The following is a 15053-nucleotide window of genomic DNA, read 5'->3' on the forward strand; positions in this document are numbered from 1 at the left end:
TCTCAGATATGCCGATGATATTGTTCTCATAACAGACAACTTAGGAGAAGCCAGAGTTATGCTACAACAACTACAGCAAGTAACCCAGAAAGTCGGTTTAAAAATAAACTATGGAAAAACAAAAATGATGACCAATCACGTCCCCAATGAGCTAATAGAAATCGAAAAGTCGCCTATAGAACTTGTGGAAAAATATGTGTATTTGGGTCACGCAATAAGGTTAACGCGAGATAACCAAACATGCGAGCTACTCAGAAGAATAAGTCTGGGTTGGGCTGCATTCGGAAAAATGAGAGACGTATTTAAAACCGATCCATTTAAAAAGAAAAGCTTTTAAAGAGTGCGTTCTACCAGTCCTCACATACGGAGCAAAAACCTTAACTCTCACAAAAACATCAGCCGAAAAATTGAGAAGGACACAACGAAAGATGGAGAGATCAATGCTTGGAATAAGCTTAAGAAATAGAATAAGAAACGAGGAAGTTCGTAGACGAACCGGAGTGGAAGACATTATCGAACATATTACAAGGCAAAAATGAAGATGGGCAGGACATGTTGCAAGAATGAAAGACGACAGTTGGACAAAAAAATGCTTGAGTGGAGACCACGGGCTGACAAGCGAAGCCGAGGAAGACCCCCAACGCGATGGACCGACGACCTCAAAAGAATCGTGACCAATTGGATAGCAGAGGCGCAGAACAGAAGCAGATGGAAAAGTCTAGAGGAGGCCTATGTTCAACAATGGACAACTCAGGGCTGATTGATGATGGTATACAACCAGCTACAGGAACTTAGTTTCCTTGTGGATTTTAATTATAAAATAACTACGGTATAGCGATATCTAAAAACAATTAAATTGCATGAGACAACAAGACGTAGTTATACCTGAAGTGACATCAATTCTAGATTATAGTGATGGATATGATTATGATGAAAGAACATGCAAATAAAAAAAGTATAAAAACTAACAAAATAAAATTTATTTTTCTTTAAAATTAATGTTTACACAATAAAACTTATTTCTTCAAATTTCTTCGAATACCCACAGTATGGTCAAACAGCAAGGGATTTTTAAATTCTCCTTTCATATCTATAATATAATACATAAAATGTCCTTTCACTTTTAGAGCCACATGAGTTTTGGCTGTAGATCTTGAATCAACAGAGCTAATATTATTTAAGTCCAGCGTAAACATTCTACTGGCTGCTACAGGAGTGTATGTAACTATTGTAAGTTGCTTGCCACCTTTCCTGAGGATAAGATACTTTACTGATCGCAATGAATACATCCAAACCACCGCCAGAATTCCCCATCCTAGTACAAAGAGAAAATAAACCTAGTTAGACATTATTACAATTTGTTACCTTTAAATTGAATAAAAATGATCTTTAACTAACTCTAAATGAAAAAATAGATATCTCTTGTTTCCAGGACCATAATAAGTGGCACAAGAGCTTTCAAATAGGTATTAGTTGTCACATGATCACATTTAAAATAAGGTTCTGGAAATTTTTTTCTCGCGATTTATAATGAGATTACTGATGAGAGAATTTCACTGTCATGATTGGGCGTGTTTGCCTTTTTAAAGATGTATCATCATTTTTTTAACAGGTATTTTCAAGAACGCACCTTAAGGTTGATCTGCACCTTATATTAATTTGTTTCTGATCCTAGAGATAGCTCTATTGCGGCATGTTGCTGTGGTCAATTTTTTAACTTATCCCAACATAAATTACAGTTTTCTATCGTTATATCCGTTGGCTGAGTTGTCAAGTTGTGTAGACAGTAATTTTATCAAATACGCTTTACCATTTAATGCTGATAACTTTATTACTATAGTAGACCAAGTAAGCGAAGATATCTGTTCCAACATCTTTATGTATAAAATTTTACTGCTCTGCTGTGTCAATCGGAATATAAAATATGGTATTCATACAGTGAATTTATTAACAAACATGTTTTAATGATTTTTGTTTAATTTTTTGTGACGTATAATGTAGGTTTACCTAATAATCAAAGTTACGCCTTTGCAGGAACATATTTTTATTAGAAAAATAAGGTTCCATACACACATATTATTGAAAAATGATTTATGTTATCTAAACACTGTCATCGACAAAGAAATACTAAATACTAAAATAATAAACTAAAAACGCCTAAACAGACTTTTAAAAACTAAACTTTGCAGATAAGTTAAATAGTAAACTCTTAAATATTGGGGAAATCTGCAAGAAAGACTCTAATGAGTATCAATTGTTTCGCCGAACGTTTTCGCCAAAGAGAATTAATTTGGCTTCTTCAGGGTGAAAGAGAATAAATTATAATTAGCTACCATATATTATCTATTAAAACATTAAGATCAATAATGTTTTAATAGATAATATATGGTAGCTAATTATAATTTATTCTCTTTGAGCCCTAAAGAAGCCAAATTAATTCTCTTTGGCGAAAACGTTCGGCGAAACAATTGATACTCATTAGAGTCTTTCTTGCAGATTTCCCCAATATTTATATATATATATATATATATATATATATATATACACTACCGAGCATAAAATTAGGGTCGCCCCGTAATTTGAATTTATTTTAGAAATTATTATTCTGTTTTAACTATTTTCGGTTGTAACATAGTTTACTAATGGATTTCTTGAAAAAAAAATTGTTGTCGTTGTTGTTTCGACAAGCGTTTGAGATAAAAAGGGCCCCTTAGCCTAATTCCTAAAAACCGTTATCAGCACAGTTTTTGTTTCTATGGTTTTAACGTCAATTGTAAATTGTTTATGTATTGTTATCACTGTCAGTGTATTGCAATGAGCATAAATTCTGTCGCGGCGGCGTTAGAAGATGGCCACGGTCAGCGCGAAACTGCGAGAAACGTTGGTGTAAGTCTCTTGAGTGTGCAACGAGTATGGCAACGGTACGAAGAGACCGGTCTGCTTACTCGAAGACCTGGTTCAGGTCGAGGCAGGATTACAACAGCTAGAGATGGCCGCTTTGTCGTTTCTAGTGCTTTGAGAAACCGAACGGTCACGGCAGTTTCTCTTCGAAATCATCTGAAAAAAGTGAGAAATGTAAACATAAGGGAATGGACAGTTAGGAGACGACTTCATGCTGCTGGTTTATCTTCTCGAACTAGAGTAACTTGACCGCCGCTTTCCCGTGAACATCGAATTGCCAGATTGAATTTTGCACGAGAACACTTGGCTTGGACAATGCAGGATTGGAGTCGTGTATTGTTTTCCGATGAATCGAGATTCTGTCTTACGGGTTCAGACAAACGTGTAAGAGTGTGGCGACGTCCAGGCGAGAGATATGCTCAAGCATGTGTTGCCGAGCGTCTTCCATTTGGTGGAGGGTCAGTTATGGCATGGGGAGGCATATCGTTTGATGCTTGCACGGAGTTAGTCTTTATCGAGAATGGGACATTGACAGCGCATAGGTACCTGACACAGATTCTGGAAGACCATGTTTTACCGTTTATGGTTATTGTTGGAGACGACGCAATATTTATGCATGATAATGCACGGCTCCACACTGCTAGGATAGTTACTGAGTATCTTGACGAGGTTCAAATCACACGATTTGTTTGGCCTGCTCGCAGTCCAGATATCAATCCCATAGAACATGTTTGGGATGAGATGAAGAGACGTTTACGGAGTCATTTGCCGGCCCCCAGAAATTCGAGAGCTTCGCGACATATTGGTGCAAGAATGGAATAATCTTCCGCAGAATGTGATCCAAAGCATGCCTCGTCGTTTGCAAGCTGTTATCACTACCAGAGGAGGGAATACTCGCTACTGAAATTCTTAAAATTTCTTTTTTTCAACAAAAAGCACATCAAATTAAAATTGTCCCTTTTCAATATTTAGTATATCAAAGGAAAATCTTCATGTCCATTATTTTTAATAAACTTTAAACGACAAAAACGGTGTTTTCTTTAAGTAATCCGTTAGTAAACTATGTTACAACCGAAAATAGTTAAAACAGAATAATAATTTCTAAAATAAATTCAAATTACGGGGTGACAAAGTAATCTGCCAAAGTGTTGTACAAAGTAATTGATATGGCAACCCTGTTAGCATGACGTTTCGTTTAAAGCGTTTCGAAGCCAAAAGTATTGCTATCGATCGATGATAAATATTACCGATGTTTCCGATTGTACCTCTCTACAACACAATTTGATGGCAGTAGTTCAAGATATAATCTTTGTTTACCGAGATTTTTCATATGTTTAGGAAAAAATATTCAACGTTTTATTGCAAATATTTTCCACTTTTACAGTTTTATATATGTTGTTATTAAAATTTTGTTCGGTTTCTTAGCGGTAGCTTTATTATAAGCCGGAACACATTATTTTTTACATTGTGGCAAAGCTCTACATTCAAAAATTTTCAAAAAATTCAAAAGTCTTTCTTAGTATTATATTTTTAGCGCTGTAAGAAAATTAACAAAATTTTATGTTTGGTTTTCCCGCTTTATACTTGGAAAAAGTAGTTTTTTGAGTTTTTTCGAAAAGAAAGCATGAAGTTTTCTCAAAATACGTCTAGTTATCACATATACCTTCTCAAATTTTTTGAATGTGTAGTTTGTCTTTTGGGGGGTGCAGATCAACCTTAAAAATATTGACATTATCATTTTAAAATAATCTACTTTAAAATTTATTTATTGCAAATAGATGTGGAATCCATTCCTAGTACTTCCAACTCACCTACAACTTCAAAGATACGACTAAATGTTCAACAGTCAGATACATTAAAGAAAAACGGTGACATTGAGGACTTTCAATCGCAATCAATTATTTCCACTTCTTCACTCACTATGACTGATGTCACATTTCCAGTTGTTGCCAGAACATTAGATCGTTATGGGGTTTCAGATCGTGCTGGAGCTGCAATCATTTCTGCAGCTTTCCAAGACATTGGTCTCATTACTGAAAACGATTCATCACGGGTTATAGACAGAAGTAGAGTTCGACGAGCTCGTTCTAAAGCTAGGGCTACATTGACAGGTGAACCTACAATTTTTGGTGCTATCATCGGATTATTTTACGATGGTAGAAAAGATAAAACTTTAATACACGAAGATGGTCGTAGAAGAGTGATTCAGGAGGAGCATATTACCATATTGAAAGAACCGGACTCTGAATACCTAGGCCATATTTCTTTGAAAACTGGTGACGCCAAAACTATTTGCAACTCTATTCTGACATTCCTTTCCTCCAAGTCCATCGATGCAAATCAAATAATGGCTATTGGTTGTGATGGGACTGCCGTGAACACAGGAATCAAAGGTGGCGTTATTCGTTTATTGGAAATCAAGTTTCAATGTCCCCTCCAATGGCTCGTATGCCAACTACACGCTAATGAACTGCCATTGCGTCACCTTTTTCAACATTTAGATGGCACTACAAGTGGACCAAAAGGTTTCACAGGTCCCATTGGCAAGGCAGTTACTAACTGTGAAGTGTTACCAGTTGTTCCGTTTGATGCAATTAAATGTGCGTTACCCGATATTATCAAATCGACACAAGAGTTAAGCACCGATCAACTGTATCTACTACAAATATGTCAATATATCAATAGTGGACATTGTGATGAAAACTTTGCGAAAAAAAATCCTGGTAAACTAGTTCACTCTAGATGGTTGACAATGGCGAACCGGATATTGAGATTATATGTCTCAAGTGAAACTTCGTCAGAAAACCTAATTATACTAAGCACATTTATTTTAACGGTCTATGCTCCTATGTGGTTCAGGATCAAGACTGAGCCAATGTGTATTTTTGGTGCCAAACATTTATATGATACGATAAAACTGTCGCGCTATTTGCCAAACCATTTGAAGAATATTATTGACCCAGTCATACAGAGAAATGCATTCTTTGGACATTCAGAGAATTTACTACTAGGAATGTTAGCCGACAACAGACAGTACGTCAGAGAACTTGCACTCCGCAGAATATTGAAGATCAGAGAGACATCAAACATCGGAGCCTTGCGTATTTTCCAAGTACCTACTTTAAATATGGATGCTCATAATTATATCGATATGATAGATTGGGAAACCAAGACAGAACCTCCACTAACGAAGAGTATCAGTACCGAAATAATATCTCAGGCCATCATAGAGCCACAGCTTGTCGAAAATGGCATCCTGAAGAATATTAGAAAAATTCCGTGCCACACACAATCCACTGAAAGGTGTGTCAAATTAGTTACAGAAGCAAGTGCTGCCGTCTGTGGACCACAGAGGAGAGATGAATTTATTAAGAATAAGCTGAAATCATGCCTTTTGATGCCTAAATTTGACAGTAAGAAAGACTATCATTCATAATGATTTTTTATGTTATTCTTGAATTTGTAAGCATATTTTTTTTATTTTGTATTAACTATTTTTTCTTTTTTTCTTCGTATTATTTATAATCCTAATAGCTCAAATAAATGAATAAAAAACATTATCATTGACTCCAAACTTCCAAAATTTCAATCACCTTGGGGCACTTTTCAGACTGAAAATACGAAAAAATGTCATTTAAGTTTTTCATTCGAAAATGGAAGACGCATCAATTCCGCACCCCGCAAAAATGAAATTCGAAAAAATAAATTTGAGCTCCACCCTAATGCTGAAGCAGATCCCAGTAAAACTCAATCAAGGCGGCGAAATCCCATATCATAAGATATAAATATATGATTTGGAAAGACTATTATGGGTTAAAACAAACAGTTTCTGCAAGTACGATGGTGTGCGAAATAACGATTATCGACTCCGTAGTAGTTCATAAAACGTATATTCGGACACAAAAAAAAACTGGAGAAAATCAAAAAGGTAGGTAGATAATAAGAATATATTTGTTTTCAATCTAAAGCACCAAAAATTAAAGCTTCTGCCTCTTCATCAGACGCTCTCAGTCGCTGACTATGCATGCACCGATATACATCCCCCCTCTTGACAACCTGCCTATTGGCCAGTTGACTCGAAAATCCCAATGTCACTAGAAACGGGCCCAACTCCGGTTTTACAAAAACGAGCGATTTTAAGTCAAGTTATCGAGCGCTTCAGGGGCTCCTCTAGAGTCACCTACACTCTGGGAGCCCATCCTGCTCAGATTTCATCAGAATCTGCAGCTTTTGCAGAGCTGAAGAAAAAGAAGGCAATGCTCGATCTATGGGTTCAAATTTATGTCAAGATACTTTTATACAGTCATCATCAAGTATTTGTTGTTTATCTACAGGTAAAAAAGCATGATGAGGCAAAGAAAAGCGCAAAATTGTTATCCATATCAACATTTCAACATGCACCATGTCAAAAGCAGTTGACAAGGTGCAACATCAAAAATTATTTCAGATACTGAAAGAATCTAGTATTGATGACAAAGATTTACAAATAATTAAAAATTTATACTTATAGCAAAGGGCAACTGTACGAGTAGACAATGAAACCTAACAAGAATTCACGATAAAACGGGGAGTACGTCAGGACTGCATTTTATCACCGACGTTGTTCAATACTTACTAGGAAATGCTGTTCAGGGAAGCTGTTGATGGTTTAAGAGAAGGTATAAAAAAAGGTTTTGATTGCTGATAATGCGGAGGATCTGCAAATATTAATAGACCGTGTAGTCGAAGCCTGTGACAGATACGGCATGAAATTAAACTGTAAGAAGACCAAAATTCTTGTAGTAAGTAAAAACGACGTAATACAGCACCAATTCACAGCTAATAATGAACCCTTGAAAATAATCGACAAAATTACATACCTTGGCTTGCCTCTTGCCTTACCAAAGGCGAGAGTTGTCTTCAATCGCCTCAGGAAGATTTTATGTAATATGCACCTGAACATTAATATAAGAACACGAGTCTTAAGATGCTATGTATTTTCTACCCTTTTATATGGAGTCGAGCCCTGGACCTTGACGGAGGCAACATCCAAACGATTAGAAGCCTGAGCATACTGCCGCATGCTCAGAATTTTCTATATTCATCATATTACAAACAACACCGTGATCCAACGTATGAATAAAGATCTGGAAATTATGCGTATCGGGGAAATCAGAAAGATGACATACTTAGGGCATGTGATGTGCAATGAGAAGTATCAACTAATTTTACAAGACAAGATAGAAGGTAAAATATGTCAAGGGCGCAGAACGATATCGTGGTTGAAGAAAATCAAACAGTGGGAGGGAATGACTACCATACATCTATTTAGAGCAGCTGTCAACAAAGTTGTATGGACCAACGTGATTGCCAACATCCACAGAGGATAGGCACCAAAACAAGAAGAAGATGAATCCACTCAATGGTGCCTTTTTATCAACTCATTGAAGTGTAACTTAAAAGCAGTTTTACCCCAGAAAGGTGGTTTCTATGATTCTATTCCGGTTGAACATTCTGTGTTCTTGAAAGAGACCCATGAGAACTTGGGAATGATTCTTCAAAAACTCAAATATTAAGATAATGGTTAGACAAATTATACCTGACTACTGCTGTGTGCTACAGAAGAACATTCCAGATAGTATTTATAAGTTAATGTACCAAGATGAGGCTCACAGTAAAGAAATGATTTTAGATAAATTCACAAGCTCATTTGAATTAAAAAATATATATTTAAAATAATAAACATGACTTCACATATTTTTATATTCATTACTTATATCTCTTTAAAGGAATACCATTGGAAAAACAGATATCCAATTTGTGAAAAAATGTATAAACATAATATGACAAAATGGAGATCATTTTTGTGATGTCAGATCAAAAGTAACATATCATGATTTGGTAATGAAGTTAATAGTAAAATTAAAATTAGGGACAAATTATACAAAGATTTTAAAACTATACATATATATATATATATATATATATATATATATATATATATATATATATATATATATATATAAAACATAAGTGATAGAAATGCCAAATGGGAGGATTTTAAAAGAGCAAGAAATGTGCTAGTTAATATGTTAAAATCAAAAAAGAACAATATTATTTTGATAAAATAGATAGGTATAAAAATAACTCTACACTTATGTGGAAAACGCTGAAACACTAATTAACAATAATTGTCAAAAATTCCCTTATCGCATTGAATTTAAGGTTCAGAATCAGTTATGCAGGCTGAGTGACAAAGTTGAAATGGTACGTCAGTTTGGTATTTCGTCTCTATTATTCAGCAAATTGTTAAAGAATTATGGAGTTATGATAATCAGAATTTGTATTCCAGTATTCATGAATTTCGGTTACTATCACTGAGTGACTTGGCAGTCATGATTAAGTCGAAATAATAGGAGTAACATTAATGAAATACTAAACTCCAAAATAATAAAAGAGTTTTTTGTAACTTGTGGTCACATTATCTTAAATTTTATAAATACTTCTCTTAGATCATCAAAAATTCCAGATTTATTAAAAATCAGTACAGTTGTTCCAATACCAAAATAATATTATTAAGGCGGATGAATTTACTTCCGCACATTGAGAAATTATTAGAATTGCTAGGATATGATCAAGTCATGGATCACATTGATAAAAATGAAATCTTAATGAATACTCAGTCAGGTTTTCGTAAAAAGTATTCATGTGAAACTGCATTGCAACTTTCACTTTGTAAGTTCAGGTCTGAATTGGACAATGATGATTATTTAGTAGTAGTATTCCTTGATTTAAAAAGAGCTTTTGAAACTATTGATCATAATATACTTCTCACTAAATTAGAAGGCTATGGTATTGGAGGAAATGTTCTTGAATGCTTCAAGAACATTTCCTCCATTACTTATTCTGCCAATAGTGTTAATATGGGGGTACCTCAAGGTAGTGTCTTAGGACCCCTTTTGTTCATATTTATTACAAATAATATAAACTTGTTTGTTAAATGTGATTTCTTTAATTTGTATGCAGATGACACCCTACTTGCATGTTTTGATTCAAACTTAGAAAATGCTGTATCTAAAATGAATTCAGCATTGCAGTCTGTTAATAAATATTTAAAGATCAACAAACTAAAGTTAAATGTGTTAAAGATGAAGGCTATGATAATAATAACTAATAAATACAAATAATCAAATATTGATATAAATACTATTAATCTTCAAATTGACGATGACAAAATAGAAATCATTACAACAATTAAGTACCTTGGTTTTCAATTGGATAATTTATTGTCTTTTAATGACCATTTTAATTACATATTAAAAAATATTTCTAAAAAATTATACTTACTTTGTTTCAACAATATCTAAAAATTTGTCAACTTCAACTAAAATTACAGTTTTTAATGCAATTATTCAACCTCACTTCGATTCTTACTTGTCAGTTATTTTTCTCTTCAATTTAAATCAATCGGCCCAGTTGCAAAAATTACAAAATCATGGAATGAGAATAATTCTTGGTGGAAGCAGATATACACCTATAATAGCAACAATGCTTAGCATGCTGCAGTGGATTTTAGTTCAACAAAGGGTCTTTTACCTTACAATGGTGTTCATTTATAAAATTCTAAATAATTTGGCCCCTGCTTACTTTTGTGAGTTTATTAGATGGAATTGTGATATTCACAATTACCCTACTCGAGGTAAGTGCAATTTACACATTGTGAAAACAAAAAGGACAGCTTCAATAAACTCTTTGTTGTTTAAGGGTTTTGATGTTTTTAATAAGCTTCCTCAAACAGTTAAAAGTTGTTCATCTGTACAAATATTTAAAAGCAAATTAATGGACCATATTAAAAGCACCAATAGTTAGGTAGTTGTTTTGTAGTCATGTTTTATGTTATATATTATTGTTTTATATTTTTAATAAGTTTAGGTACTATATTTTAAGTGTAATTGTTATTTTTATCTTATATATTAATGTTATAAATGGATTAATTTTGTATGTATTAGGGCTTTCCCTATTTTTGAATAAATAAACTTCTCCAAAACTATGTAAATAAGTTAAAATTATCAAAAGAACTTTTCAAAACAAAATTTTTTGCAGATATATGTTATTGAACAACAGGTTTATCAATTAGTTTTTGGGCAGAATGCTGTTTTTTTTAGTTTTGAACTAGTCCTTTGACAACAGTGGTAACATTTTTGGGACACAATAAGGACTTGCAATGAAATAGATCCTCTTATACAAATATTATAAAGCATAACCTAATACTAGTTTTGCTTGGTTTTGCTAGGTAGGATATATAAATTTTCATACACAATAAACACTTTTGAAATTAATCCTATATACTCAAAATGGGAGTGAAATAATTCATAATAATATTATGGCACTAAAAGCTGTTTTTGGCTCTACTACTTAAAGGAGTTTCTTCCAACAAACTCAGCAATTAACCCTTTCGATACTGTTGCCGTAAAAGTATGATTTTCATTTGCAGCTTTGATGAGCGAGCGCCATAATATTATGAAAGTTAATCTCCATCGTTCAAGTTTTATCACTGTAAATTTTTAATTATCTACATCTTTGAAGAGCTATAATCATAATAGTATGTTCTACATTCTCCATCTTGCTTACTAGTATCATTCATGTACGTTACGATTCACAAATACACCATACTGATGCCATACATACACGACAGCACATCACCCACCCTAGCACAGTACTTTCTGAATATCATTTTTTTGAAGTTTTATTAAAAAAAAAAAAATTTTACTACTTCGATAAAACAGATATAAACAAACTGCCGAAAAACGATTCAGTCACTTCAATATAAAGAATGTAAACTACTGGGTGGTCGTCTTGATAGCAAAGTGCAAAATTTTCCCAGTGCTGTATATGAGTAACGTGCAACCGATACTGGGACTGTATCGAAAGGGTTAAGAGTACAGAACAATACTACCAGCAATAACAATAAAATATATGAAAGGGGTAAGTTGATATTCAAATATAATCATTATATATGTTCTAAACATCTCTATTAACTTAATACATTTAATGCAATAAGGAAAATTCAGAATGTGCACAACAGGTCATACAGATATATAGAACTTTGAATATTACAATAAACCAATAAATATAAATGTAAGATGTGAACGACATATAAAAATTGATTTGTCAGTATAATATAATGCAAGATTGTAAGACATGACTTTGTCATTACATGTATTTAACCACGAAAATGTTTATAAAAATTGACAATTCTGCAGACACACTCTATTTGCAGCAGTGTATCAATACTATAGTTTTGAGAATGCTAAAGAAATGATTAGAATAGACAGATCATCTTTAGAACTGATAATAATATGTATATTTCTATAGAGCAAAATGAAGACAAGAATTGGAAGAAATAACACTACACTTTAATAAAGGAGCATAAAAGCTAGCTCTAAACTTTATTAACAAGAAAATTAAATGTATTGAGAACTTAGCAAAATGTGTATTTTTACCTATAAGGCCTGTGCAAAGGGCTATTCCATTCCTATATTTGTTTTCTCCCAAATTAATTTTTTCCCACCAATGTTCACTTTTAGAAGGGTTAACGGGAGCATCTTTTAACGTGGTATATGCTGTATATGATAAATAAGTCCAAAATCCAAATTGGGCAAATGCAAACAAGTTCATTAATTTATAATATCGAGAGTTATCATATTTATATAAAATTACATCTTTAACAACATTTGTATTAACATCTAAAGCTTTTTCACTAACATATCTTTGAGTTGGTGTTTGCCGCGGCGGACTATATTTATTAAATGTATTAAAAAGTGTCCATTGCCTGGAAGAATTTCGGCAAATACTTAAATATTTTAACATTTTCTTTAATCCATGTAAAAAGTAGGTTATGTTATATCATATTTTGCTGTACTTCATTTGTACCGGTACAAACATTACATGTTTGAACTATTCATCTACATTGTACTATTCATCTACTGGACACAGCAGTTGGTCTGTGTCGTCCTAACTGACAAGAATCACGTGTTAAAAACCGAGCACAGAGACATGTAGTTCCTCAAGTATTAATTTATCCATTGTCATCGACCTAGAGTCAACACATAATTTAGTAATACCAATTTATGCCAAAATATCACCTGACCTTCGTTCCATTACAGTTAAGACAGCTGCACAATTGACCAGAAACGGGAACGAGAACTGAAAGCACAGAATATGAAACTGAAAGCATGAAAGGGTAAACAAGATGTTTTGTGCTACGAATATTTAAATATTTTGTGTCACTGTCACATGTGCTGTTAATTATTTTTTTCTCTATAGAAAGCATCGCGTATGATGTCTTAGATTTTACTTAGGTATATATGTTTGTCTGGTAAAAGTCGTTTTGATTGTGAATCGCAGTATTTCTTCAATTTTTCTGTGAGGTCTATAAAAGGCTCTGACTGCCAACAACCTCACAGCTGTTATAGACCTCACAGAAAAATTGAAGAAATACTGCGATTCAAAATCAAAACGACTTATTTTTTCTCAAAATAAATTTTGTGGAAATCTTAATTTTATTAAAAGAGGATATCTGGTAACTCTGAAAATATGGATTTATTTAATGAGGAGGAACTTTTAATATTTTCGTTTTTTATGATCTTGCAACAATTTTACAGAATATGTGTGCAATCACAAAGGTTTGTCAGCATAAGATTTAAATATTTATAGAAAAGAGGGTTAGGTTATAAAATGGTCACTTACAATTTAAACAAATTTTTATTTGGAATTTGACTTAAATACTGCTTTCTGATTGGTTCCGGGAATATAACGGAAACGAGAAAGTTGAAACATGGGCAACTTTCCCGTTCTCCTAGTTAGCGGACGGCTTCTCGTTCTCGGTTATTATGCATCTAAACATTGATTTACGTAGAGGTTAACTTTTTTCCCGTTCCCGTTCTCGGGCAATTGTGCAGCTGCCTTTACAGTGTGTTCCGAACAAATGTTCTTCATAAAAACGCTTTATAATGTATAAAATAATCTTTAAATATTATTTCTACATGTATATAATAAAATATGTCTAGTGGCTGTAATGCCAGTGCACTCAGCAAAGTGATTCTAAAAAAGAACTAAAGATGGGAGTATTCGAATACTGGAATCGAGTAGTATCCGATTCCTTACAGAATCAATTGTACTCGAGTACTCGAACTGGAAACCGATTGAGTACTCAGTACTGAATTAACTGAATACTTGCCAAATATAGAATCATCGGAAATTACAGTAATGTTCGGGTCATTCGGAATTTATCTGTTCCTGGGACCTCGGTTCCATCTGAAAGAGTCTTCTCGAAGGCAGGGCAATTAACGACTGATCGTCGAAATCGACTATTACCAAAAAACTTGCGACACAATTATATTTTTAAACAGTCTTTATTCTTAAGATAGTTTTTGTTTTATTTTTTTGTGATATATTCTACAATGTTTTTTTATTTTATTTATACTTAATTTCTATTTTTAATGTTCATTTAATATTTAAACTGTTTTTTATTTTTAAGACAATAGTAGAATACTGAAAGTTTTGTTATTTGCTAATTAATTACTTTAATTATACCAAAAACTTATATGAAATAATATATTTAAACACTTTTTTATTAGAATAATTTTTGGTCTATTTTTTTGATACCTATCTAGAATGTTTTTATTTGTTTGCCAAAATTATATTTATTATAAAACAAAAAAAACATACGCAAAATACACACATATAATTGAAAAATCATAGATAAAGATTGGCAAACCGACTATTAATTCAAAATCTGATAGCCACAGTACTCGGTACTCAGTACTCAATAAAGTATCCGATTCTTTACTGTACTCGATTCATCGAGCAAAAAGACAAAAGAGGGAATGTAAAGGTAGTGGGGGCAAAAATATTGTTATACAGGAAGTGCCATCTTGATAGGCCAAATTAAACAAGGAAATAGAGTCTTTCCTTGTTTAAGAAATCAAATTTAGTTGGGTTATGTTATTATTTGTCCCAACTGTCACGTGAAATCTTATTTATATTGAAGTTTTTTAACAATTGTTTCACATTTTAGACTGTTATCGTTAATATTTAATTAAAATTTTCTCGTCTAAGACACATTCTGAAAACTATTTTATAGCTACTGTTAATAAGTGTCGGAAAATTTA

At 33.0% G+C, this 15053-nt stretch overlaps 1 protein-coding gene across 1 annotated transcript; it reads right to left on the reverse strand.

Annotated features, from left to right (window-relative positions):
- Window positions 1-960: 960 nt before the first annotated feature.
- LOC140450252 (transmembrane protein 223) lies at window positions 961-13024 on the reverse strand. The gene is made up of 2 exons (XM_072543771.1): window positions 12384-13024; window positions 961-1315 (listed from the first exon to the last, which is right to left on the reverse strand). Exons 1-2 carry the CDS (start codon window positions 12748-12750, stop codon window positions 1017-1019), a joined length of 666 nt encoding a protein of 221 aa, XP_072399872.1. The 5' UTR covers window positions 12751-13024; the 3' UTR covers window positions 961-1016.
- Between the last annotated feature and the right edge of the window lie 2029 nt (window positions 13025-15053).

The sequence above is a fragment of the Diabrotica undecimpunctata genome, chromosome 9 (assembly GCF_040954645.1).
Source record: "Diabrotica undecimpunctata isolate CICGRU chromosome 9, icDiaUnde3, whole genome shotgun sequence".
Lineage (NCBI taxonomy): Eukaryota > Metazoa > Arthropoda > Insecta > Coleoptera > Chrysomelidae > Diabrotica > Diabrotica undecimpunctata.

What these genes read in the sequence shown, in the direction of transcription:
- LOC140450252 (XM_072543771.1), bottom strand. Translation starts at nt 12,750, where the DNA reads ATGTTAAAATATTTAAGTATTTGCCGAAATTCTTCCAGGCAATGGACA. An exon ending in CCTTTGCACAGGCCTTATAG is followed by an intron (nt 1,316 to 12,383) that starts GTAAAAATACAC and finishes TCTTTGTACTAG; the next exon opens with GATGGGGAATTCTGGCGGTG.